Raw genomic sequence first — 24,831 nt, 5'->3', positions numbered from 1 at the left:
TATATATTGCAAAGAACATTTCAAAAACGACACAAGGCACTCTTGAATCGGCCATAGAATGAACTCGATTTGCCACTAATTTGATTCGAATGAGCCTATTCGGTTTGCTTTTAGTAACATTGACCTCCCGTGGTCAAGGGATGAAACTTGCAACAACAGTTAGTCGTTGTTTCCTTCCCAACGGCAACTCCATCATCAGGCACGGTTTTGAACTCTTCAACCTAAGAATTTCAAGTTAAACAAAGTCTAGGGTTGCGTTTGGATGGACTTTAAAAAAATGGTTTTTGTGAAAACTTGGCTTTGTGAAAATCAATTTTTTCTTTCACGAGTTTTGGATTGGATGAGCAAATCGAGGTTTTCACTTTCTAAAACCTAGTTTTTGTTTGGATGACAAAAAAAAAAAGAGTTTTAGGTGGTGCTTTTAAAAACTATATGAAACCTTTAAATATTATCTATAAGATAATATTTTTATATTATTACATTTTTATATTATTACCATTTAAGAATAAAAGAAATGAAACCAGCTGAAAAGTGCCATGGTGATGCCTAAAGGCACAAGTCGAACCTGTGAGGCATATATAAAAACCATCTCAAATATTCACATGATAAAAAAACACGTATCTGAACTATTTTAGTAAGAAAGGAATGAAAAATCACTGTGTTAAACTTCATTGCACAAACAACCATGATACATTAATGAGAAAACATCATCATGGCATGATCTGAAAATGATGTTTGGGAAGGAAAACGTTCTTTTTCTTCTCAAACTTCTTTCTTAGAGTTATCTAAACGCACCTTAGGATTTTAAACCTGTTGTTAGGTCCCGACACAGCTCAGGATCCTTAGAGTAAGAGGAATGAGGCATCATCTAAAGTGTGTTTTATTACATTTGCGGTGATTTAAAATTAGTAGGATCTCAAATCCACAGATTTAAAATCGAATTCTGTCATCCAACCTTAAATCCATAGGGTTTTTTAAAATTTATGTTATTGGTATCCTTCTCCAAAACTATCAAACACAACCCTAATTAAAATAAAAAAACAGGGTGAAATTCTCCGGTAATTTTTCACCGAATTTACGTAGGTTGGTGGGACTGCAGGAATCAATGTCATTGCATTAATTTCTTTGAAGAAAGAGGAGATTCGTTTGTCCTTATTGTTTAGTGTCGCAGGCTCTAGACAGCCTGTATAGGTTTACCAGGTCAGTTGCTTACGGGCCACGGCAGAGCCCAAGGCTTTGGGGACTTGACTTGGTCGATACGAATAGGGTCAGGTGACTCTTTTCAGCGGTGGGGTTTCTTTTTTATTAAGTTAACTAGAAGAGAATAATTGGAAAGCAATGAGCTCATGATTGAAAATTATCTGATTTCAACAAAAGAGAAATGTGGACCACCTCTCCTGATTTTTGTGATTTTGTGGCCTGATGGTGATAGGTTTTGTCTTATTTGACTTTACTTTTGTTTTATTCTAAACTAAAATAAAAATAAACCAGCCTCTTTTCATAATCTTTGAATCCTTACAAGAAATGGTACCAATGCGTGCGTTTGAATTTGATCAAGATATCTACACGCAAAGAACACGGGGCAACTTTTGACGCTGTTAAAAGCAAATTAGCTTAATTTGGTCGATGGTAAACCAAAACGAATGAAGTTATCCGCTGAATCAATAAAGAATTTATCAGCTTGCCCCGTGAAAAAAACAAAGAAGTTAAGCAGAATTGATCACTCTTAAAAAAATTAATTGCTATTAAAAGAAACAATGGAATGGAATGGAAATTGCTATTAAATCCATCAACGATCAACCCATGGAAATTAATGAACAATGGAATGGCTTATATATATCTTGTCAACCATGTTAGTCGATTTCCACTCATAATTAATGAAGCTGCAACCACATAACTACCACTAAATTGTGACAATGACAACAAAATTTGTAACTCAGATCCCTTTAAAGTAGACAGCTCTGTCGCCTAATGCACAGTCAACCCTTTATTTAGCACCACTAATTCATCACTGACAAAATAAATTAGCTAATATGGACCCTACCATAACCACCGGCTTCCTAGTGTAGCAAAAAAAATGCTAGCCGGTGTTGACAATATCTGTATTCCGGCGTGTCTTTCGATTTGACGAAGAGATGAAATTGGTTGAGGTATCTGTTTTTGATATATGTTTGGTTCCTTCCGATTTGCAGCCATATCTAAGGCTGCATGCCTTGAACACGTTATCAGAATATGCATTTAAGTAATAATGGATTCCCATAGATCTTGTATACGAGATTTTATACATATAAGTGCGTTCACAAGATGCCGGCCGCATGGAGATATCCATAATATTCCACTTTTTACAGAGGCTTCCAAAATTAAAATATTGTTTGTTTATGGACCTTCAAGTAATTGGGATTTTTATATCATGTGATGCATGGTATAATAAATGGCTGCGGACAAACGACTAACGCGTCGTCAACCGTGAGAATATCGAGTAACAAGAATATATAGGCGACTGAAATGACATTAATGTCCCATGACCAATTAATTAGCATGACAAGAGCATAGATAGAAGTAGGGAAGGCAGTACGTGGAATATTCCACCAGCTAAAATTTCTTCGTGACCAGCTAAGAGGCAAGATTCAAGTTTCTTCGTAAGCTTCCATGGAAATGACTCTTTGAACCAAAGTTCGTGGACCTTTACTACTATGGCTTCGTACATACTATTAAGCACTACTGTAATACTGATAACGAGTTCGAGTTGTTGCCGTTGGCATCTTCGCGAGTCTGCAAATGGTCATGGACTGAGGGATCGTCCTGGTCCGTGAAGTTGGCATCTTCGTAAAGCACACATGGTACATCCATACTCATCGGGCTCTGTCCCTGGGATTGGTACTCACTAGTAGCGGCATCAGTCTGGTTTCCGTCCACTGTCATCACTCTGTTCTTAAAGGCAAGGGAGGTGAGATCCTTCTCATCGAAGTATCTAACAAAGTCCAGCAGTTTCCGCCATAGGCTTTTGAACTCTGAGTCAAGAGATGGGAAGGTTCCTAACTCCCTCTTGTTATATTGATGTAAGATTGAAATGGTGCCGATGATGAGAGCCCCAAGTGAAGTAGTTCCGGTTATGAGAAAGAGACCCCAGAAGCTAGAAAGGGACAGGCTACTTGAGATCTTCTCTGTTTCTACATTCGCGCATTCAGTTTTGTTGCTCATACCCCACTCTTTCTCTATCTTTGCCATTTGTTCTCCCTCCGTCACGTTCAAAATTGCGCGAGAAATGTCAGAAACCAAGGGCGATCCTTTTGGGAATGCCTGAAAAGACATTTAACACTTAGTTAGCTACTATATCCTTCGAAAAGCACTGAAAAGCCAAAGCGAGAGAGGAGAGAGAGTTACAAATCCGAAGCCAGCATTCTTGTAAACAGGACCAGCCATGGTGTATTTGCCACAGTGCTTTTGCAGGAAGATTTTATTGTATGGAATTTCATCAAAGAAAGCAGCGATTCCTTCGGGATGCTTATCACCTTTCGTTAGCGCGTCTGCGACCGTCTCCATGTCTTCGAACTGCTTGATTTTTGCCGGATCCACGTTCAAACGGTTCAACAGATGAACCACGAACGTCCCATTTCTGAATCCTATCCTGTTCTTATTTCTTATTAGCGTTTGGGGGTCCGTGACAGACGGCTGAAGCTGCTGCGCGGTGAGCATGGAGGTCAAGCTGGCGGTGTAACTCGACGTCAGAATCAAAACCACGAACACCCAGACGATCACCACCACGCGAGACAGATTGCTTACGAGTTTCTCCTCTGAAAATAGTCAGAGAAAATTCATTTTCAGAAACTGGTGGTTAGAAGCTTCTCTAGGAGAGGTAGAAACACAAAGCCTACTTTGTGCGAACACCAAGGTGGAGAAGATAAAATAGAAGACTTTGCCGGTTTGCTCAGAGGGCGGCCCCTGGAATTCAGACCCGCTACAACCCCGCTCTAGAATCCACACCACGATCCCAGTGAGGACGAAGAAGGCGCCGGTGGTCAGCCACAATGGCCGGGTCATGGGCTTCAAGAACACCCACGCATTGTCGTCACGGGGCTGGACTGGTACAATCATGGACACCCCCGACTCCAAGTAGGGCAAAGTGAAGTCCACGTACTTGGACCTGTTGGCGATGATTGTTGTGTCACCCATTACTGCGTCATACTTCTGCTTCACCAACCATGGTAACTGAATATCATTTACAGACAGGTTGCTGACAAGTATATATATATAATAAGAATACATAACAAAATTTGGTAACAAGAAAACCCCTAATTACAAAAAATAAACCGTAAGACAATGATAAAAATTGATGTACCTTAAGGTAGACCTGGTGTACAAGTTCATCGTAGGTCCCCAACATCTTCCCACTAGAGTCACTGAAAGGTGAAAGAACATATGTAACGTTGTAGTTCAAGGAAGCGACAACTGCCTTGAACACATCTATGCAAAATCCCGTCACCACAGTTCCATTATTCTGTACATCTACAAACTCCTTGTAATCCTGTAGTACTGGCACTCCAATTTTCAGCGTCTTCCCCTTGGGAATTTCCCAACCTCTAGGAACTTCCCTTGATCCACCAGGCCAAGTTACTGATCCAGTGAGGACACTGCTCGCATCTAAACTGCTCCTATTTTGTTGTTGGTTTTTCACTTTGAAATTCTTCGATAGCCCGAAACCTGGTTTCCAGAATCCGATCACCTTGGCACCACGCTCCACCACATTGATTATCTTGAAAGCTCCAGACTGCAGCTGCCCATTGTTCAGTTTGAATTCACTGAATAGTCCTTTGATCTTGGTGGTCTCCTGAACTGCATGCAACAGTTCTTTACCAGAAGGAGAAGTCCCCAACGTTTGGAAACCATTCGTCGAATTCCGGTCTCTGATTGGAAGGAAGTTGGAACTCCCTGCTCCGGCGACTCGCTCTACAGCGGAAGCTAATGCAAACACAGTGTCATGGGCCCATATGGCGAACTTGTTGAGCTCACTTGGCGGTTCGGTCCCTGGATTGTCTGACCGGAACCTATGCCTCCATTTTTCTGTGAATTCTGTCAAATATTTGGATGGCAGTATGTGGGTCTTTACTCCAACAACACCACCCATATGTGCTATGTCTGTGGCATTCATGAATTCGAACATGTCACCTACTGAATTGGTGATGATCCACACATACCCTTCACTCATCATTCCTTTTTCATGCACTTTCCGAAAGAATTGAGCCCCAAGCATATGAGTCATGTGCACCACGAAGACCCTCGTCTCCATTCCGTTAAGGTCATCCAGCTTTTGATCAATGACGTCTCCATTTGTGGGCGAAGGTGGGACCAGTGTTCTGTTGGGAACTGCAACACCGATCTGCTGAAGGGCATCTGTTAAGAATGGAATCAACCCGGCGCCGAAGGCCGAGTCTTCGTACACTGGCACGACTTGACGCCATTGACAAGCTTTAATGACTGCAACTAGGGCCTCAATTTGGGCTGCATCTGTTTGTGCAGTCCGGATAAAGTAAGGTGTGTTGGTGGACGAGAGTGAGGGGCTGGTTGCGGTGAAGGAAATAATTGGCACTCGAGCACTGCTTCCTAAATTTGCCACGAACTCTGCAGATTGCGACGTTTGTGGTCCGAGAATGGCCTCCACCCCCCAGTTGTTCAGTAGATCAATGGCTAGGATCCAGATTCCAGAGGAAGAGCATCAGAAGGCAGTTCTGATCATGCTATATATCTAAGTAAGGCAGTTCTCATCACGCCTATGTATCTAAGTTTAACCTTTTCCAAATTCTGCCGATATATATATATATATATATATATATATAGTGTGTGTGTGTGTAAAGTTAAAGTATGTTATTCTTAAAGGAAAAACTTCATCCTCCCTGCGACTCTTACATTCGTCTACCAATAGACGGCGATGGGTGAGGAAAAAAACCAAATCCCAACAGCGTCTGCTCGTTTGGCCATATTTAAGCCTTTTGACCCTTTTGACAGTTCTTAAATTTCATTTGGAATAGGCTACCTTTTTTTCTATTGTTTTCCTTTTTTCCTTTAACAACAAGAAACGACCTCTCGATAGAATCATAATTTCTCATATTTTCTTCTGCAATGTATTCCCGACGATTAAAACGCCATAGGCTTCATGCTGGCTATGTAGAACTGATACGTTAAGTCGACCAAATGAGCAACTGAAAGTGTTTATGTTATGTATACAGTAGATCATGGGAAGCGTACGTCTATCGCCAATTCCTTCACCTGTGCAACTTCAGTTGATCATGAATTACTGCGACAGGTAAATTTTGGAAAGAACGAGAGATGGAAAATAATGGAATCTCTTAGAATACATGTTATTCACTTGTTCTTTTCTTGTACTAGGTATTTTTTTCCCCATCTTTTTAATGAAAAGGTGGGTTGAATTGTTATATTTCTCTGATGCTGAAATAACGGGAAATTCCGACGAAGTTAAAGGAAGATGGTGGATACTTCTCATGATCTATGACCAATATCGAATGCCCGCGGCTTGGATCTGCAGATTTTAACAGTTAAACTATATGTGAATCTGGTCCGCCCCTTATGGCACTTGGGCCCTTTAGCTAATCCTTCTAAATTATATAAACCTTTTTTTCTTTTCTTTTCATGCACGACATATATACCCTTAGAAAAAAAGATACGAGAAATAGAAGCAGAACGCATGCCAAGTAATTGTTAACTATAATGAACTCATGTTGTGGTTTAAAATGTCAAGTGAGCAGACAGCCATGTATGAAAGAGTGCAAGAGCACGTTACTCTTACAAGTGCAATTCCCAAGGATAGATTTTCCAATCCAATTAATTAGCAACGGGTTCGTCGGTTGCTTATTATTCACGCGGGTGAACTTAGGAATCTCTATAGAACTTATCCATGGACGATTCAAAGTAGGCTTTTTGTATGCATGAATTCACCCATGGATCATTATTTCTTTCCAAGATTAAATGTATATAATCTAGTTTAAAAAAATTGAGAACTATCAAACTTCTTAAATGCCCAAAAGACTGTGCAGCAGCAGTAGTGAGAAGCTAGCTACTATAGAAGTTAACTTACCCGCAGAAGCAGCCTGAACAGAATCATCTCTCTTGCAGTCGCGTGCGTGAAGAACCAACCTTTTCTTGTGGTTGTCTGTGGCATAGAAATCTTCCAGAGCGAGGGCGATGCAAGTGTGGCTGATCTTCCCTACTTGGGACTCGAAGTCGAGGATCAAGCCGACGTTTACAGGGACTGCAGACTTGTTTGCGGCATGAGAGAGCGGGCAATTCTGGAGCGCCAACAGGAGGAGAAAAGGAGGAAGAAGGAGTGCCATGTATTTTGAAGAGCTCATCTCCAGTACTTCCAGAAACTGGACAGACTCACACCATTTTTTTAAAATAACCTTGTGGATCTCTGTTTCCTGTGGAGAAGAACAATTTAAGAACGTAGCAAGGGCGAATGTTTTAATTATCGATGCGACGTTTCCTGATTTGCTAGTCAAGCTCATGGAAGACTAAGAATGAGCCGTGTAGGTCAAGTTGAAAGTGAGCGAAAAGCGCGTATATTATGTACGCTGTTTCCTGCTCCGAGTGAAGTACGCGACTTTCGTTTGAAAATCTGACAGATACAAGCTCGAATTTTCGTAGAATAATATTTGAAACAAGTTTGCCTTTGTAAAAGATTCATTTGTACATCTAACCCTGAACCGATCGGCCGTTTCCACAGGAAAGAACCCAAACAAACCTTGGAATCAGGTCCAAATAAGAACTCTGATTTAGTCGAAAATTGATTTTGTTATATGTTGAACCGCAGCCTTTTTTCGCAGCTTTTCGTCGGATCCTGAATGCTTTTGATGGTTTTGCTCCATTTAGTAACGTTGCAAAATTGTTCGTGAAATCGCAGCCATTTCTCATATTCCGATGCCATTCTAGTTAATAATTATGAATTTGGATTTTTTCAAATCGTTCCTCTTCATTTGCTAGTATTGCTAACTAAGCGGGTCAGGCTTGGATCAATTACAGTACATCAGATATAAGGAATCCGCGTTTGATAGTTGGTCAAAAGAACAACGTATGGATTAAAATTAAGTCCATTGCTGGTGGGGCCACATATTGGTAGGTGTCGGTGTTAGGAACAACACAAATTCTTTTCTTGCACTTTTAAGAGGGGGTTATAAGCAACAAGGAAGAAGACAAAGATTTAAGTGGTTCGAGATAGTAATTTCATACGTCCACGATCGCACAGATATTTCACTATTCATTCAGAGATGAACACAAATACTCACAGAAAAAAAGACGACAAAAATTACGGTCCTCCTTTCAATATAAGGATTAGCGCGAATCCCGCATTTGTACAAATTGAAATAAATGCACTCACAAAAGAAAAAATCCACACACCAACAGTGAGCAACTGGTGGAACTACATGTGGGTAGGTGTGGGCAGTTGCACACACTTGTTGCATAAGATTTCTTTATTTTCATTAAGTATTTTAAATTATTTGGTCTAAGTGTTCGTTTAAGTATGAAAAATCTGTGAAGGTGCTCCCTCCATAATTTTTTTTTCGGCACAACATATTTTTTCCTTGAGGCTTTGTTTTGACCCAAAATTTGAGAAGACCAACCAAATTAGTCGTTAGACTCATTTTGAATCAACTCATTTGACTAGAGCAAAGCTCTTTTGGACTCGCTTAAAATTTGGTGATAAATGGTATCTTGAATTCAATGTTTGTTTTTGTTTAATAGTTGTTTTGCATTGATACCATGAGATGTTTATACTCAATCATGCCAGAGTATGAAACAGTAAAATAGCCCGATGGTAAGGTTAATTTTTTGTTTGTTACATGAATAAATATAGCTTAATCATGGCTTTACTCATAAATGTTAATTTGGCTTGTTTTTGGATTATACAAGCAACTAAGTCCTAGAACTTTTTTATGTTTCAATGACAAGTTATATACCCATTTTCTTTGTTTTCTTTTTTTAAAAATAACAGAAACAAGCGTATGGCCGGAGTCACAAGTCAGTAATAGCTAAGTTGAGTCTCCTATCATTCGGCTTTAAGACATTCGTTTGGAGCCCTAAAATTTTCACTACAATTAGGATGTCAGATGCCTCGGATGTCGGCGATTTCATGTTCAAATATGATTTTAAGCAAACATGAGACCCCGGAATTCGATAATCGGGTCAGCAGTCTAGTTCGTTTGTTACATTATTCATTAAGTGCTAGATTTTAAATTCACCGACGGACATGGTTCTTTGGAGACAGATACAGTAAATAGAAAACGGGCGATTCACCGACTGAGCTGAATCAGTTATGGAAAATTAATCAATAAATAAGTAGAGGTAGGGGACGCAGTACATGGATATTCCACCAGCTTCTGTAATATATATATTTTTATTGTATTTACAAGGGGAGACTCGAACCGACCAATGACTGAGAGCGAATACTCAAGCTTCTTCGTGAGCTTCCATCAAAATCTATATAGGCGGCAATGGGTCTTGGCAACAAAGTTCACGGTCCTTTACTGCCTTCGCTTTTACAATCTATATTAAGCACTACTGTAATACTGATAACGAGTTCGAGTTGTTGCCGTTGGCATCTTCGCGAGTCTGCAAATGGTCATGGACTGAGGGATCGTCCTGGTCCGTGAAGTTGGCATCTTCGTAAAGCACAGATGGTACATCCATACTCATCGGGCTCTGCCCCTGGAATTGGTACTCATTAGTAGCGGCATCAGTCTGGTTTCCGTCCACTGTCGTCACTCTGTTCTTAAAGGCAAGGGAGGTGAGATCCTTCTCATCGAAGTATCTGATAAAGTCCAGCAGTTTCCGCCATAGGCTTTTGAACTCTGAGTCAAGAGATGGGGAGGTTCCTAACTCCCTCTTGTTATATTGATGTAAGATTGAAATGGTGCCGATGATGAGAGCCCCAAGTGAAGCAGTTCCGGTTATGAGAAAGAGACCCCAGAAGCTAGAAAGGGACAGGCTACTTGAGATCTTCTCTGTTTCTACATTCGCGCATTCAGTTTTGTTGCTCATACCCCACTCTTTCTCTATCTTTGCCATTTGTTCTCCCTCTGTCACGTTCAAAATTGCGCGAGAAATGTCAGAAACCAAGGGCGATCCTTTTGGGAATACCTGAAAAGACATTTAACACTTAGTTAGCCAGTATAAACCCTTCGAAAAGCACTGAAAACCCAAAGCGAGAGAGGGAGAGAGAGTTACAAATCCGAAGCCAGCATTCTTGTAAACAGGACCGGCCATGGTGTATTTGCGACAGTGCTTTTGCATGAAGATTTTAATGTATGGAATTTCATCAAAGAAAGCAGCGATTCCTTCGGGATGCTTATCACCTTTCGTTAATGCATCTGCGACCGTCTCCATGCGCTCGAACTTCTTGATCTTTGCCGGATCCACGTTCCAACGGTTCAACAGATGAACCACGAACGACCCATTTCGGCACCCTATCCTGTTCTTATTTCTTATTAGCGTTTGGGGGTCGGTGACAGACGGCTGAAGCTGCTGCGCTGTGAGCATGGAGGTCAAGCTGGCGGTGTAACTCGACGTCAGAATCAAAACCACGAACACCCAGACGATCACCACCACGCGAGACAGATTGCTGACGAGTTTCTCCTCTGCAGATGGTCAGAGAAACTTCATTTTCAGAAACTGGTGGTTATAAGCTTGGCTCAAGGAGAGGTGGAAACACAAAGCTTACTCTGTGCGAAGACCAAGGTAGAGAAGATAAAATAGAAGACTTTGCCGGTTTGCTCAGAGGGCGGCCCCTGGAACTCAGACCCACTATTACCCCGCTCTAGAATCCACACCACGATCCCAGTGAGGACGAAGAAGGCGCCGGTGGTCAGCCACAATGGCCGGGTCATGGGCTTCAAGAATACCCACGCGTTGTCGTCACGGGGCTGGACTGGTACAATCATGGACACCCCCGACTCCAAGTAGGGCAAAGTGAAGTCCACGTACTTGGACCTGTTGAAGATGATTGTTGTGTCACCCACTACTGCGTCATACTTCTGCTTCACCAACCATGGTAACTCACAGTATGAATGACATTTCACAATTTTTTGTATATATATATATATATATATATATATATATATGAGAGAGAGAGAGAGAGAGAAAGGACACTGATAAAAATTATAGTACTGACCTGAAGGTAGACCTGGTATACAAGTTCATCGTAGGAACCCGCCATCTTGCCACTAGACTCATTAAAAGGTGAAAGAACATATGGAATCGTGTAGTTCAAGGAAGCGACAACTGCCTTGAACACATCTATGCATAATCCCTTCACCGCAGTTCCATTATTCTGTACATCTACAAACTCCTTGTAAGACCGTGGTACTGGCACTCTAATTTTCAGCGTCTTCCCCTTGGGAATTGCCCAACCTCTAGGAACTTCTCTTGATCCACCAGGCCAAGTTACTGATCCAGTGAGGACACTGTTCGCATCTAAACTGCTCCTATTTTGTTGTTCGTTTTTCACTTTGAAATTCTTCGATAGCCCGAAACCTGGTATCCAGAATCCGATCACCTTGGCACCACGCTCCACCACATTGATTATCTTGAAAGCTCCAGACTGCAGTTGCCCATTGTTGAGTTGGAATTCACCGCCTAGTCCTCTGAACTTGGTCCCCCGAACTGCATCCAACAGTTCTTTCCCAGAAGGAGAAGTCCCCAACGTTTGGAAATAATTCGTCGAATTCCGGTCTCTGATTGGAAAGAACTTGGAACTCCCTGCTCCGGCGACTCGCTCTACAGCGGAAGCTAATGCAAATACAGTGTCATGGGCCCATATGGCGTACTTGTTGAGGTCACTTGGGAGTTCGGTCCCGGGATTGTCTGACCGGAATCTATGCCTCCATTTTTCTGTGAATTCTTTCAAAGATTTGGATTGCGGTATGTGTGTCTTTACTCCAACAACACCTCTCATATGTGCTATATCTGAGACATTCATGAATTCGAACATGTCACCTACTGAATTGGTGATGATCCACACATACCCTTCACTCATCATTCCTTTTTCTTGCACTTTCCGAAAGAATTGAGCCCCAAGCATATGAGTTATGTGCACCACGAAGACCCTCGTCTCCATTCCGTCAAGTTCATCCAGCTTTCTAGCAATGACGTCTCCATTTGTGGGCGAAGGTGGGACCAGTGTTCTGTGGGGTACTGCAACACCGATCTGCTGAAGGGCATCTGTTAAGAATGGAATCAACCCGGCGCCGAAGGCCGAGTCTTCGTACACTGGCACGACTTGACGCCATTGACAAGCTTTAATGACTGCAACTAGGGCCTCAATTTGCGCGGCATCTGTTTGTGCAGTCCGGATAAAGAAAGGTGTGTTTCTCGACGAGAGTGAGGGGCTGGTTGCGGTGAAGGAAATAATGGGCACTCGAGTCCTGCTTCCTAAATTTGCCACGAACTCAGCAGATTGCGACGTTTGTGGTCCGAGAATGCTTCCACCTCCAAGTTCTTCAGCAGATCAATGGCTAAGATCCAGAGGAAAGGGCATCAGGAGGCAGTTCACATCATGCCTACATATCTAAGTTTAACGTTTTCCAAATTCTGCTGATATATAGTGTGTCTGTGTGTGTAAAGTTGAAGGATGTTATTCTTAAAGGAAAAACTTCATCCTCTCCGCAACTCTTACATTCGGCTACCAATAGTAGTCCGCAACGAGCAGAAGGCGATGGGAGAGGAAAAAACCCAAATCCCAATATCCCTCTGCCCGTTCGGCCATATTTAGGCGTTTTGACCCTTTTGACGGTTCTTAAATTTCATTTAGAATAGGCTACCTTTTACTCTATTGTTTTCCCTTTTTCCTTTTAACAACAAGAAACGACATCTCGATAGAATCATATTTTTCATAGCTTCTTCTGCAATCATATTATTCATATTTTTGCCAGTTGCTTATTGTTCACCCGGGTGAACTTAGGAATCTCTATAAAACTTATCCATGGATGATTCAAAGTAGGCTTTTTGTATATATGAATTCACCCTTGGATCATTATTTCTTTCCAAGATTAAATGTATATAATCTAGTTTAAAAGAATTGAGAACTGTCAAACTTCTTAAATGCCCAAAAAACTCAGTAGCAGCAGCAGTGAGGAGCTTGTTATAGTCGTGTCCCCCAACAAAAATGCTTCAACAACAATAAAATAGGGCAAACCACCACAAACTGCTGAAAAACGGAATTACAGGGACACCAATGTTGCAGCAATATATATCAAAATATATGCTAGAGATGCAAGAAAAAGGAGACACCAATTTACGTGGAAAAACCCCCAATAATGGGGTAAAAAACCACGGGCAAGAGAGACTTTCTATATATCAAGAAAGTGAGTCAAATACACGAGCAACAATATCCCTACTGTTTTAAGAAAAACAGTGAACTCAAGAGAGCAATAACAATCTCTTATACGAATGAAAGAAAGAGCCCCAAAGATTCAAGAAAGAAATCACCCAATGAAGACTCCCTTCATTTTCTCTTTCTTCTTTGTCTTTCCTCTTTCTTCTTGGCGTGCCAATCGACCCACGCACCTTGCTGCGATTTCTCCTTCTTCTCCTCCTTGCCTTTCTCCTCTCATTCTCCTCTATGAGCAGCCACAAGGTCCCTTCTCTTTTTCCCCAAAAGAAATAACAAGAGAGAGAGACATGTGAGGCGTCGTGAGAGGGAGGGGCACCATCGGGTGCCTTCTCCTTCACCCGCCCTTCACTTAAGTGACGGGCCGGGTCGGGTCCTCTTTTGAGGCTGGACCCGACCCAACAAACTCCCCCTCCAGCCTCAAGAGAGGGATCATACCTGCAAAATGAACAAAAAATTAATACACTGCCTTAAAGGCAGTCATCCCAACTAAGTCTCTACACATGTCATGCTTCTCTCTAGGTAGAGACTTCGTCATCATATCTGCAGGATTCTTCTCTCTCTGTATCTTCTCTAACTGAATCAATTTCTGCTCAAGCACATCACGAATCCAATGATATCTAACATCAATGTGCTTGGTCCTTGAGTGGAACGCTGAATTCTTCGCCAAATGTATAGCGCTTTGACTATCACAATGCAACACATAGGTCTTCTGACTAAGGCCTATGTCATGAAGAAAACTCTTCATCCACAACAACTCTTTACAAGCTTCAGTTGCTGCAATATATTCTGCCTCTGTAGTGGAAAGAGCAACACACTTTTGCAACCTGGACTGCCATGATACAGCTCCCCCTGCAAAAGTAAAAACATAACCAGAAAGAGACTTCCTAGAGTTCAAGTCACCTGCCATGTCTGCATCAACAAATCCTTGTATCTCTGGATTAGATTCACCAAAACATAAACAGTAAGTACAAGTACTTTTCAGATACCTTAGGATCCACTTCACTGCTGCCCAATGCTCCTTGCCTGGATTTGACAAGAACCTGCTAACTACACCAACTGCATAAGCCAAGTCTGGGCGTGTGCAAACCATAGCATACATGAGACTCCCTACTGCGGAGGCATATGGAACATTCTCCATTCTTTCTTTCTCATCTGCTGAAAAAGGACATTGTTCATTTCCCAATTTAAAATGTGCTGCTAAATGTGTACTTACAGTTTTGGCATCTTTCATGTTGAACTTGCTAAGCACCTTCTCAATGTATTTCTCTTGTGATAACCACAACCTCTTGGTCTTCCTATCACGAGCAATCCTCATGCCTAACAATTGTTGTGATGGCCCCAAGTCTTTCATATCAAAGAACTTGCTCATATCGATCTTCAATTGGCTAATCAATTGACAATCCTGTCCAACAATAAGCATGTCATCTACATATAACAATAAGATAATGAAGCTACCTGATGAGAACTCTCTGATGTAGACACAATGATCTACAGCTGACCTGCGATACTTTTGATTTATCATAAATGCATCAAATTTCTTGTACCACTGTCTAGGTGCTTGTTTAAGTCCATACAAGCTTTTCTTCAACTTACAAACCATGTGTTTCTTCCTGGCAACCACAAAACCTTCTGGTTGTGTCATGTAGATTTCTTCCTCTAGATCTCCATGAAGAAAAGCAGTTTTTACATCTAACTGCTCCAACTCCAAGTCTAGACAAGCCACCAAACCAAGTATTACCCTGATAGATGGCATTTTAACAACATGAGAAAAAATTTCATCAAAATCAATACCTCTTTCCTGCTTGAAACCTTTCACCACTAACCGAGCTTTGTATCTCAACTTGCCTTGACCTTCATTTTTAAGCTTGTAGACCCACTTGTTCTGCAACACTTTCTTACCTTTTGGTAGCTCTACCAAATCAAAAGTGTGATTCTTGTATAAAGAATTCATCTCATCCTTCATAGCTTTAATCCATTCATCTTTATGCACATCATCTAGCACCTCTGCATAGCATTCTGGCTCTCCACTATCTGTAAACATAATATATTCATCAGTAGAATATCTAGTAGATGGTATACGTGTTCTTTTACCTCTACCCAATTGCTCCTCAATTGGCTCTGAATGCGAAGGAAGCTCCCCCTCCAACTCATGCTCATAATCAGTTTGAGTCTCTATAGGGCTGCCATCTGTATACTGCTCATCTGTCTCTCTTTCTTCTTCCTCTACATCTTCATTAGTCTCACCATGCTCAGATGATAGTTCTTCAGGTTCTACATAAGTTGGCTCATGAACACCACTAGCATTCATATCTGACTTCGTGTCTCCCATGACATCTTCAATAGTCTGATCCTCTCTGAAGACAACATCACGACTCCTGTAGATTTTGTCATTCTTTGGATCCCATAACCTGTAACCAAATTCATCATCTGCATAACCAAGAAATATCAGAGGAATAGCTTTATCATCTAGTTTGGTCCTATGTTCTTTAGGTACATGCATAAAAGCTTTGCAACCAAAAACTCTGAGGTGATCATACTTAACCTCTTCATCTGACCAAACTCTATGTGGAATGTCTCCATCTAGAGGCACTGAAGGAGACCTGTTTATTAAATAAACTGCAGTACGCATTGCCTCTGCCCAAAAATACTTAGACAACTTAGAGCTAGATAACAAACTTCTAACTCTCTCGATTATTGTTCTATTCATCCTTTCTGCAACTCCATTATGCTGTGGAGTATAAGGAACTGTCTTTTCATGTCTAATACCATGCTTTAAACAATAATCTCGTAAAGAAGATGCTATATACTCACCACCATTGTCTGTACGCAGTCTCTTCATCTTCTTACCAGTCTCGCGCTCAACCGCTGCATGAAAAGTCATGAAGATGCTACTTACTTCACTTTTGCTTTTCATTGTAAAGGCCCACACCTTCCTAGATGCATCATCAATAAATGTAACAAAATAGGATGCTCCACCTTTAGATGTCACATTTATAGGTCCACATACATCTGAATAAACTAAATCTAAAACATGTTTAGTTTTTGAAGAGCGCTTTTTCTGAAAGGAAACTCGATGCAACTTACCAACCAAACAATGATCACATGGAGATATCTGTGCACCATCTGCCTTTGGTAACAAATTCTTCTTGGTAAGCAAGTCGATTCCTCTTTGACTCATGTGACCTAACCTCTTATGCCACAAATCTGACGAAGTACCATCAGTAACTGCATGGACATCCACACTACTGATTCGAGACTTCATCCCATACAAAGAGCCAAATCTGTCACCTCTAGCCAACACTAGTGCCCCCTTGGTAAGTTTCCAACCTGTCTGACTAAACGAAGTACAATATCCATCTTCACTTAGTCTTCCTGCAGAAATCAAATTCATTCTCAAGTCTGGAACATGTCTCACATCTCTCAAAGTCAACTTGCATCCTGTGCTCGTCTGAATGCAAACATCTCCTATCCCAACAATCTTCGAAGTGTCACTGTTGCCCATGTGAACTACTCCAAAATCACCTGCTCTATAGGATAAGAATAACTCTCTACATGGTGTGACATGATATAATGCCCCTGTATCTAAAATCCATGTAGAATCACCATTCTGAACTGTAAGACAATCATTTTCTTCAGATAAAAATAACACTATCTCATCATCTGAAGCAACTGCAGTGTACTCTTTTGGCTTCACATTCTCTTGAATCTTCTTTTTCTGCTCTTTTTCTTCTTTTCATTTTCTGCAATCAATCTTCTTGTGCCCTGGAATACCACAGTGAAAGCATTTACCTGTCATCTTTGGTCTTGATTTGGACCTGGATTTTGATCTGTCTTGCCATTTGTTACGGTTCTTCTGTCTGCCCCTGTCTCCCATCACTAGCACTTGCGAGCTACCAGTACCAAGAGACTTTCTCCTTGTTTCTTCATTTAGAATGCTGCTGGTTACATGCTTCATCGTAAGCACACCATCTGGAGCGGAGTTGCTCAAAGAAACAACTAAAGTCTCCCAACTGTTGGGAAGAGAACTGAGCAACAAGAGTGCCTGTAACTCATCATCTAATATCATTTTCATGGCTGACAACTGATTGATTATGCTTTGTACTTCATTCAAATGCTCTGACACTGGTTTTCCCTCTCTAAGTTTCAGATTTACCAATTGCCTAATCAAGAAAGCCTTGTTCCCAGCTGTTTTCCTCTCGTAAAGATCATGCAACTTCTGCCATAACGACTTCGCGCTCGTCTCTGCGGATACCAAATAAAAAACACAGTCATCTAACCATTGTCTGATGGTGCCAATGGTTTTCCTGTCCAATAACTTCCATTTTTCATCTGTCATATTCGCTGGCTTTTGGTTCTCAATTGGTGCATACATGTCTTTACAATACAGCAAATCTTCCATTTTTGCTTTCCATATAGTCCAATTGTTTCCATTTAAAGAGACCATTCTAGTAGGGGTCGACTCCATCCTTTAATAAGAATGCTCACAACCACGCTGGCGCTAACCTGGCGCTAACTTGGTGCTAACCTGGTGCTAACCTGTCTCTGATACCACTTTGTTATAGTCGTGTCCCCCAACAAGAATGCTTCAACAACAATAAAATAGGGCAAACCACCACAAACTGCTGAAAAACGGAATTACAGGGCAGCGTGCATAAGATCGAGATTCCAACACCAATGTTGCAGCAATATATATCAAAATATATGCTAGAGATGCAAGAAAAAGGAGACACCAATTTACGTGGAAAAACCTCCAATAATGGGGTAAAAAACCACGGGCAAGAGAGACTTTCTATATATCAAGAAAGGGAGCCAAATACACGAGCAACAATATCCCTACTGTTTTAAGAAAAACAGTGAACTCAAGAGAGCAATAACAATCTCTTATACGAATGAAAGAAAGAGCCCCAAAGATTCAAGAAAGAAATCACCCAATGAAGACTCCCTTCATTTTCTCTTTCTTCTTTGTCTTTCCTCTTTCTTCTTGGCGTGCCAATCGACCCACGCACCTTGCTGCGATTTCTCCTTCTTCTCCTCCTTGCGTTTCTCCTCTCATTCTCCTCTATGAGCAGCCACAAGGTCCCTTCTCTTTTTCCCCAAAAGAAATAACAAGAGAGAGAGACATGTGAGGCGTCGTGAGAGGGAGGGGCACCATCGGGTGCCTTCTCCTTCACCCGCCCGTCACTTAAGTGACGGGCCGGGTCGGGTCCTCTTTTGAGGCTGGATCCGACAGAGCTAGCTACTATAGAAGTTAACTTACTAGCTGAAGCAGCCTGAACAGAATCATCTCTCTTGCAGTCGCGTGCGTGAAGAACCAACCTTTTCTTGTGGTTGTGTGTGGCATAGAAATCTTCCAGAGCGAGGGCGATGCAAATGTTGCTGATCTTCCCTACTTGAGACTCAAAGTCGAGGATCAAGCCGACGTTTACAGGCACTGCAGACTTGTTTGCAGCATGAGAGAGCGGGCAATTCTGGAGCGCCAACAGGAGGAGAAAAGGAGGAAAAAGGAGTGTCATGTATTTTGAAGAGCTCATCTCCAGTACTTCCAGAAACTGGACAGACTCACACCATTTTTCTAAAATAACCCTGTAGATCTCTGTTTCCTGTGGAGAAGAACAATTTAAGAACGTGGCAACGGCGAATGTTTTAATTACCGATGCGACGTTTCCTGTTTTGCTAGTCAAGCTCATGGAAGACTAAGAATGAGCCGGTGTAAGTTCAAACGACGAAAAGCGCGTATTGCTCCGAGTGAAGGTACGCGACTTTCATTTTGAAACTCTGACAGATACATGCTCAAATTTTCATAGAATATTAAAAACAAGTTTGCGTTTGTAAAAGATTCATTATTTGTACGTCTGGTTAGTTGCCCACACTTGCTGTTTAATATTTCTTTATTTTCATTTGGTATTTTAAAATATTTGGTCTGTTTTAAATACGAGTGTTCATTTAACTATGAAAAATATGTGAAGGGTTCTCCATCGTTTACTTTTTTTTTTGGGGCACGACTGACTACTGTGCTAAACGTGCAATTCAAGCTCACACCACTTGATACCAACTTAACATAGTCACACAAAACTTGTTTTTTTTTTTAATATGAAAAAATAATAAATTAATTGGCCGTTTAAAACTAAAAAAAACAATTTTTTTTCAAAAAAAGTTAAGTTTTACTTTTTTTTTGTTTTTTCAGTTTTTTTCATTTCTTTAAATTTTTGTAATGTTAAATAGATTTTTTTTATTTTTTATTTTTTATTTGTTGATCTTTTGATGTTTGTGTTATTAGTTTTTTACTTATTTTATTTTTTCATTTTAAATTTTTTAAAATTTTTAAAATTTACCATATTTTTTTATTTTTTTCAAGGTCGTTATATTATACTCGAGAAAAACCTTAGTGTTTAAAACGCTTTAAACCCAATAGACAAAAAAAAAGGCAAAGTTAGGCTAACAATATTACATCGGAAATGGTTGGAATGCTTGACCATGGTTTGGACAAGGGGTTGAAAAGTCATGTTTCTCGTATTTAAACGAATATTTAATAACTAGTGAATCAAAGCAGATTCATGAATGTTTTCGGTAGAATAATATTTAAAAATTCACCGAGTCAACTTTGATGACCTTGCTTATTTGGCTGGACCCGACCTTCCGTGGGTCAGTAGGGAGACTTTCTTTTCACTCAAAATTTGGAAAGACCGACCAAATTAGTCGTTCGACTCATTGAGTCAACTCATTTGACTGGACCACAGCTCTTTCGGACTCACTTAAAACTTGGTGATAAATGGTAATCTTGAATTCAATGCTTGTTTTTGCTTAATAGTTGTTTTGCATTGATAACATGAGAAGTTTATACTCAATCATGTCAGAGTCTGAAACAGTAAAATAGCCCGATGGTAAGGTTAGTTTGTTGTTGTTACATTAATAAATATACGGTTATTATTAATAAATATAGTTGTTACATTAATAAATATCAGTAGTCTCATTGTTTTGTTACATTGTTTTTTAAGTACTAGATTTTAAATTCACCGACGGACATGGTTCTTTGGGGACAGATAACAGTAAATAGAAAACCGGGCGATTCACCGACTGAGCTGAATCAGTTATGGAACGGGAAAAAATTATTAAAAATTAATCAATAAATAAGGTAACATGAAATTATAAAACTTACAAAAGTAATTAAAAGGTAGCAAAAAAAACAGGTAATGCTATCCCTGACCCGATTAATGTTCAGCAGTCCATTAATAAACATGAGACCCTATTGATTTTTTGTTACATTACTTATTTAGTTATTAAACATTTAATTTTAATTAATTTTTCCCGATCCACAACTGATTCAACTGAGTCGGGTGAATCGCCTGATTTTCCATTTACTGTCTCTGTTTCCAATGGTGAGCTCGATCGAGGGACGTTAATTTTCTAATGTCTCACCAAAGCTTAGACATGGACGAGGTGAGAGCTTGTTTGTGAACCCAATTTGTTTATTGTGAAAATTAGAAATCTCTCACTACATAATTTGCAATACTCTAGATTTTTATTTTCTTTTTAGTTTTTTTTTTAGTTTTTGGGGAGTGGGGAGGGGTGGGCGTGGAGTGATCGTGATTCCTTAAGGTTTTGTATTTTAATTATGAAATGAAATATAAACCAAGTTTTAGTACTTGTTTTCATTTTTACATCCTAGATATTGAGGGTAAGATTTGAAGGCATCATTTGGAAGATTAGCTGTGAACAATAATAAGCTCATGTTTCTTTTAAAAATTGGCATCAGTTTATGGTTGTTCTTTATTAGACAAGAAGATAAAAAATAAGTAAACTTTTGCTAATTTATGTCATTTCAAATCAAAGCATTAAAGCCATGGTCTGTGATTTAGCAGCGATCAATCATCATTTAAACTTAGGGATGTCAATATATCTGATTGTGAATAAGATCAGATATCTGACTGAACCGTTTAAAAAAAAAACACATATGGAGAAAATTTTAATATTCGATTAAGAAATCAGATAGGATTTGAATTTAAACATAACATCCGATCATATTCAGATCAGATTTGGATATACATAACTATACGGTTCAGACCGGAAAATATCGTACATCTGATAGTCTTATGTTGTGAAAATCAGCCGATTTTCATTTAAAATTTAGATTTGGATTGCATGTAAAATAAGATTTTGGATTCGGATACGACTTCTCTTTATTCATATTAAAATTTAAAATGCAATTCAAATATCTAAAGATAGAAAAAACAGATATAGTTAAGAGTATACCCAATTCAAATCCAATTCATTGACATCTCTAATTAAGGACTATGGTTCTTTGATCAGAGCTTAGTACCTTGACCATATCTTGGATCATTTCGATGGATCTGGAAATCACTGTTTTATCTTTATTTTTTCTCAAAGCGTTTTTTTTTCTCAAAATGATACGACATTATGATGTGAGATATGTAATTTAAATATTCGATATCTCTTGTCTGACCTTTTACTATTTTTCATGTTTGTTTAGCTGATTGGATTTTCCGGCATTTCTGTTTTCACGTACATATTTTTGGTTTATATAATTGCACGCCGATTAAATCTCACTTTTCCACTTCCTAACAACTAAGTCTGACGCTTGTTTTTCTTAGCAAAATAAGAAACGGTCTTCCCAATCCATAAACTTTACATTTGAACTTTGTGATTTATATCTAAAACAAAGCCACTTCAAATGAAATTGATTTTTTTTTTTTTCAACACAATTTAGAACAAGTAGACTGCCTGTGATGCAATGAAAATTGCTACAGAAATTAAGCTTACAGCTAGGGGACTGTGGTTGTTTTCCAAAATTTGAACGGAAAATGCAACCTCTGCACCCGCACCCTGCACCTGATATATAGAACTTTTCTAGTTAATCACAAACTAGTCCAGGGCTTTTGTGGTGCATCTGCATCTGCCTTCATAGAATCTTTTCATAATGAGGCTCTCGATTCTCTTCACATGTGGCATAGATATAAATGATGGTCAAGAGGCGTGCTGATAATCACCAACGACAAGGGAATGCTATCAAGGGGCTTGAGCCCATCTGTGATTGAGTCAGTGCAAGGTGTTCCAGGAGTTAAAACTTGCATAACCAAGTCCAAATTCTTGGATGACTTCACATGCAAACGGAAGTATAAGTTCATCACGGGGAACCCTAGAGATGGAGAAACCAGCTCTCAAATGTCTTTGGACTAAGGGGTCGTCACACCATATGGGCATTATATTCTGCAGTAGTAGCTAGATCAATTTTTTATAAGTCTAAATCTCTATCCTCCAATAATAGAGGGCAACAGATGGGAAAACTTTCTCACCAGGAGACCTTGAAGGTTTAGGACGTAACGACCCTCCTTAGAAGTTCAAAAAGCTTGTCTCGATTGGTACGCCATTACGTAGTCGACAAGATAAATGCACCCCCCTATTAATACGATGAATTAAGCACAATTGATCATCTATTGGATGCCTTTAAAACTTTTATTTGATCCGCTTCCTGTCCCTCCATGCATGATGCATTGTTCAATGAGGTTCATATTATGAGTTGTTGTCAACATTGTTAGATCATAACCGCCACATGATTGTCAAACATCCGAGATCAGAGGCTCTTTTATTCGTGACGTACTGCAGAATCGTAGATCATCCTCGAGAATAACCATCTTTATCAATTTGTTCATGTCGTCAACCATCAAAGCACCAGATGGTTTTCCAGTCAGCGTGAAAGACATCACCTCCTCTAATGGAGTATCAAGGAAGGCACTGACCCCTCATGCCTTCATGGCTTGACCCTCGAGTATCATTTTTCTCAACTTTTCAACTTTAGTGTGGAGTTCATCCACACAGTGGTCGTTCCTTCTTTGGACTACCAGTGGCCTCACCTATGTGGTCTTCATGAACAACCATAATCGAGCATCTATTTGTCAAGGTCTCAAGCAAAAGCATACCTCAACATGTCATTTGATTGCATAGTCAAACATTTCGCCACGTGACACCTTTGCATCGGGGCCATGTAGGTTTTCCCGATTGTTTGACTTTGCCTTTCTTCCCAAGCCATTCGGCTACTTCTTATTGTTTGTAGGAAAAAATGTGGGCCCTAATTATAACTTAGATTCAAACCCGAATAATTTATGCGAAGAAAAACCAGCAAAGTCTCGACGTCCAAAATAATTCTTAATAATAGACTTGACAAAACTTACTTAATAAAAGCACAAACCAATAAAGTTCACAAAGTGATCTCTACAAACGATGACGTAAATGCACTAAATACGTTTAAACAATATACTTGCATTATTTGTCAAGATGAAACTTACAAAAGTGAGGTAAAAGAACTCACCTCAACAAACTCATGTACTGAGCTATCACCCAAGTATCCAACGTCATTGCACTTGAGCACACACTTGAAAACTTTCACTCAATGCTCACAACAATTGACGAAGTGAGCACACAACATCACTCAACTTACTAGATTTTTTGATGCTTTACACAATGGTCAGCACTCTTATTTATAGGGAGGACAAGTCGGTGGTGGAAGAATCCACCACATTCTAATTTTTTTATTATTATTATTATTTAGTTTTAGTCTTTTTAAGCACAACAAAGAAAGGTTCAAAGCCTCTTCAGTTTTTATGATAATGACTTGATCTTCCGAAGCAATTGACTGCAACTGAATCTCTCCTTTGAGTACCTTCTCTATAATAAAATGATGTTTCACCTCACATGATTCTCTACAAGTCTAATTGCACTTTAATTGTCGTAGTAGAGTCTAACTGCACAATCCAGATATTGTTTAATGTCTTTCAATAGTCACATCAACCATACACTTTCCTGTGCTGCTTGAGATGCTGTTGTATAATCTGTTTCTATTGTAGACAGTAAAACTGTTGGCTGTCTCTCACTGCACCATGAAATTGCACTACTTCCAAGACTGAATATAAATCCAATAGTCGATCTTTGAGTTGATAAGTTTCTAGCATAATCCTCATCACAATGACCAACAACTTGAATGGTTGATCCTCTTTCATTAAGTATACCAATGTCAGGAGTTCTTTTGACATACCTTAATATTTTTTTCATTGCTTCTAAATGTGGCTTTCTTAGAGTTTGCATGAATCTACTCATAACACCAACTGCACAGGTAATGTTTGGTCTTGACAATGTTAAGTAGAATAAACTTCCAACCAGTTGCCAGTACATAGTGACATCTTCTAACTTGTCTCCTTCATCAATTCTAAGCTTCACATTTATTTCAATTGGTGTTGAGATAAGTTTGCAATTGAGCATATCATACTTACGAAGTAAGCCATGAGCATGCTTCTTTTGACTTAAAAATTATCCTTTAGTTTCATAATCAATTTCCAATCCAAGGAAGTGCCGCAACTCCCGCAATTCTTTCATTTCAAATCTCATCATGAAATGTTCACGAATGAGATTAATTTCTTCAT

General features: G+C 39.8%; 1 protein-coding gene and 1 pseudogene across 1 annotated transcript; both read right to left on the bottom strand.

Annotated features, from left to right (window-relative positions):
• Positions 1 to 2,500: 2,500 nt before the first annotated feature.
• On the bottom strand, positions 2,501 to 7,400 carry LOC116253106 (glutamate receptor 2.7-like). Its single transcript, XM_031627871.1, has 5 exons — positions 7,091 to 7,400; positions 4,340 to 5,685; positions 3,876 to 4,188; positions 3,385 to 3,794; positions 2,501 to 3,300 (listed from the first exon to the last, which is right to left on the bottom strand). The coding sequence occupies exons 1-5, from the start codon at positions 7,362 to 7,364 to the stop codon at positions 2,719 to 2,721; spliced, it is 2,925 nt and encodes a 974-aa protein (XP_031483731.1). The 5' UTR covers positions 7,365 to 7,400; the 3' UTR covers positions 2,501 to 2,718.
• A 2,167-nt stretch (positions 7,401 to 9,567) lies between these two features.
• Positions 9,568 to 23,118, bottom strand: LOC116253208 (glutamate receptor 2.7-like; annotated as a pseudogene).
• Positions 23,119 to 24,831: the final 1,713 nt, after the last annotated feature.

Source organism: Nymphaea colorata, chromosome 4 (assembly GCF_008831285.2).
Source record: "Nymphaea colorata isolate Beijing-Zhang1983 chromosome 4, ASM883128v2, whole genome shotgun sequence".
In the NCBI taxonomy this organism is placed as follows: domain Eukaryota; kingdom Viridiplantae; phylum Streptophyta; class Magnoliopsida; order Nymphaeales; family Nymphaeaceae; genus Nymphaea; species Nymphaea colorata.
Note: the sequence above shows the minus strand (reverse complement) of the source record. Positions and strands in the feature narration are given on the sequence as shown.

Bases quoted from the DNA above. Each gene is read 5' to 3' on its own strand.
- LOC116253106 (XM_031627871.1), bottom strand. From the start codon at position 7,364: ATGAGCTCTTCAAAATACATGGCACTCCTTCTTCCTCCTTTTCTCCTC. The intron at 5,686-7,090 runs GTAAGTTAACTT...TCTGGATCCTAG, and splicing joins TGTTCAGGCTGCTTCTGCGG to CCATTGATCTACTGAACAAC. The intron at 3,301-3,384 runs GTAACTCTCTCT...ATGTCTTTTCAG, and splicing joins AGAATGCTGGCTTCGGATTT to GCATTCCCAAAAGGATCGCC.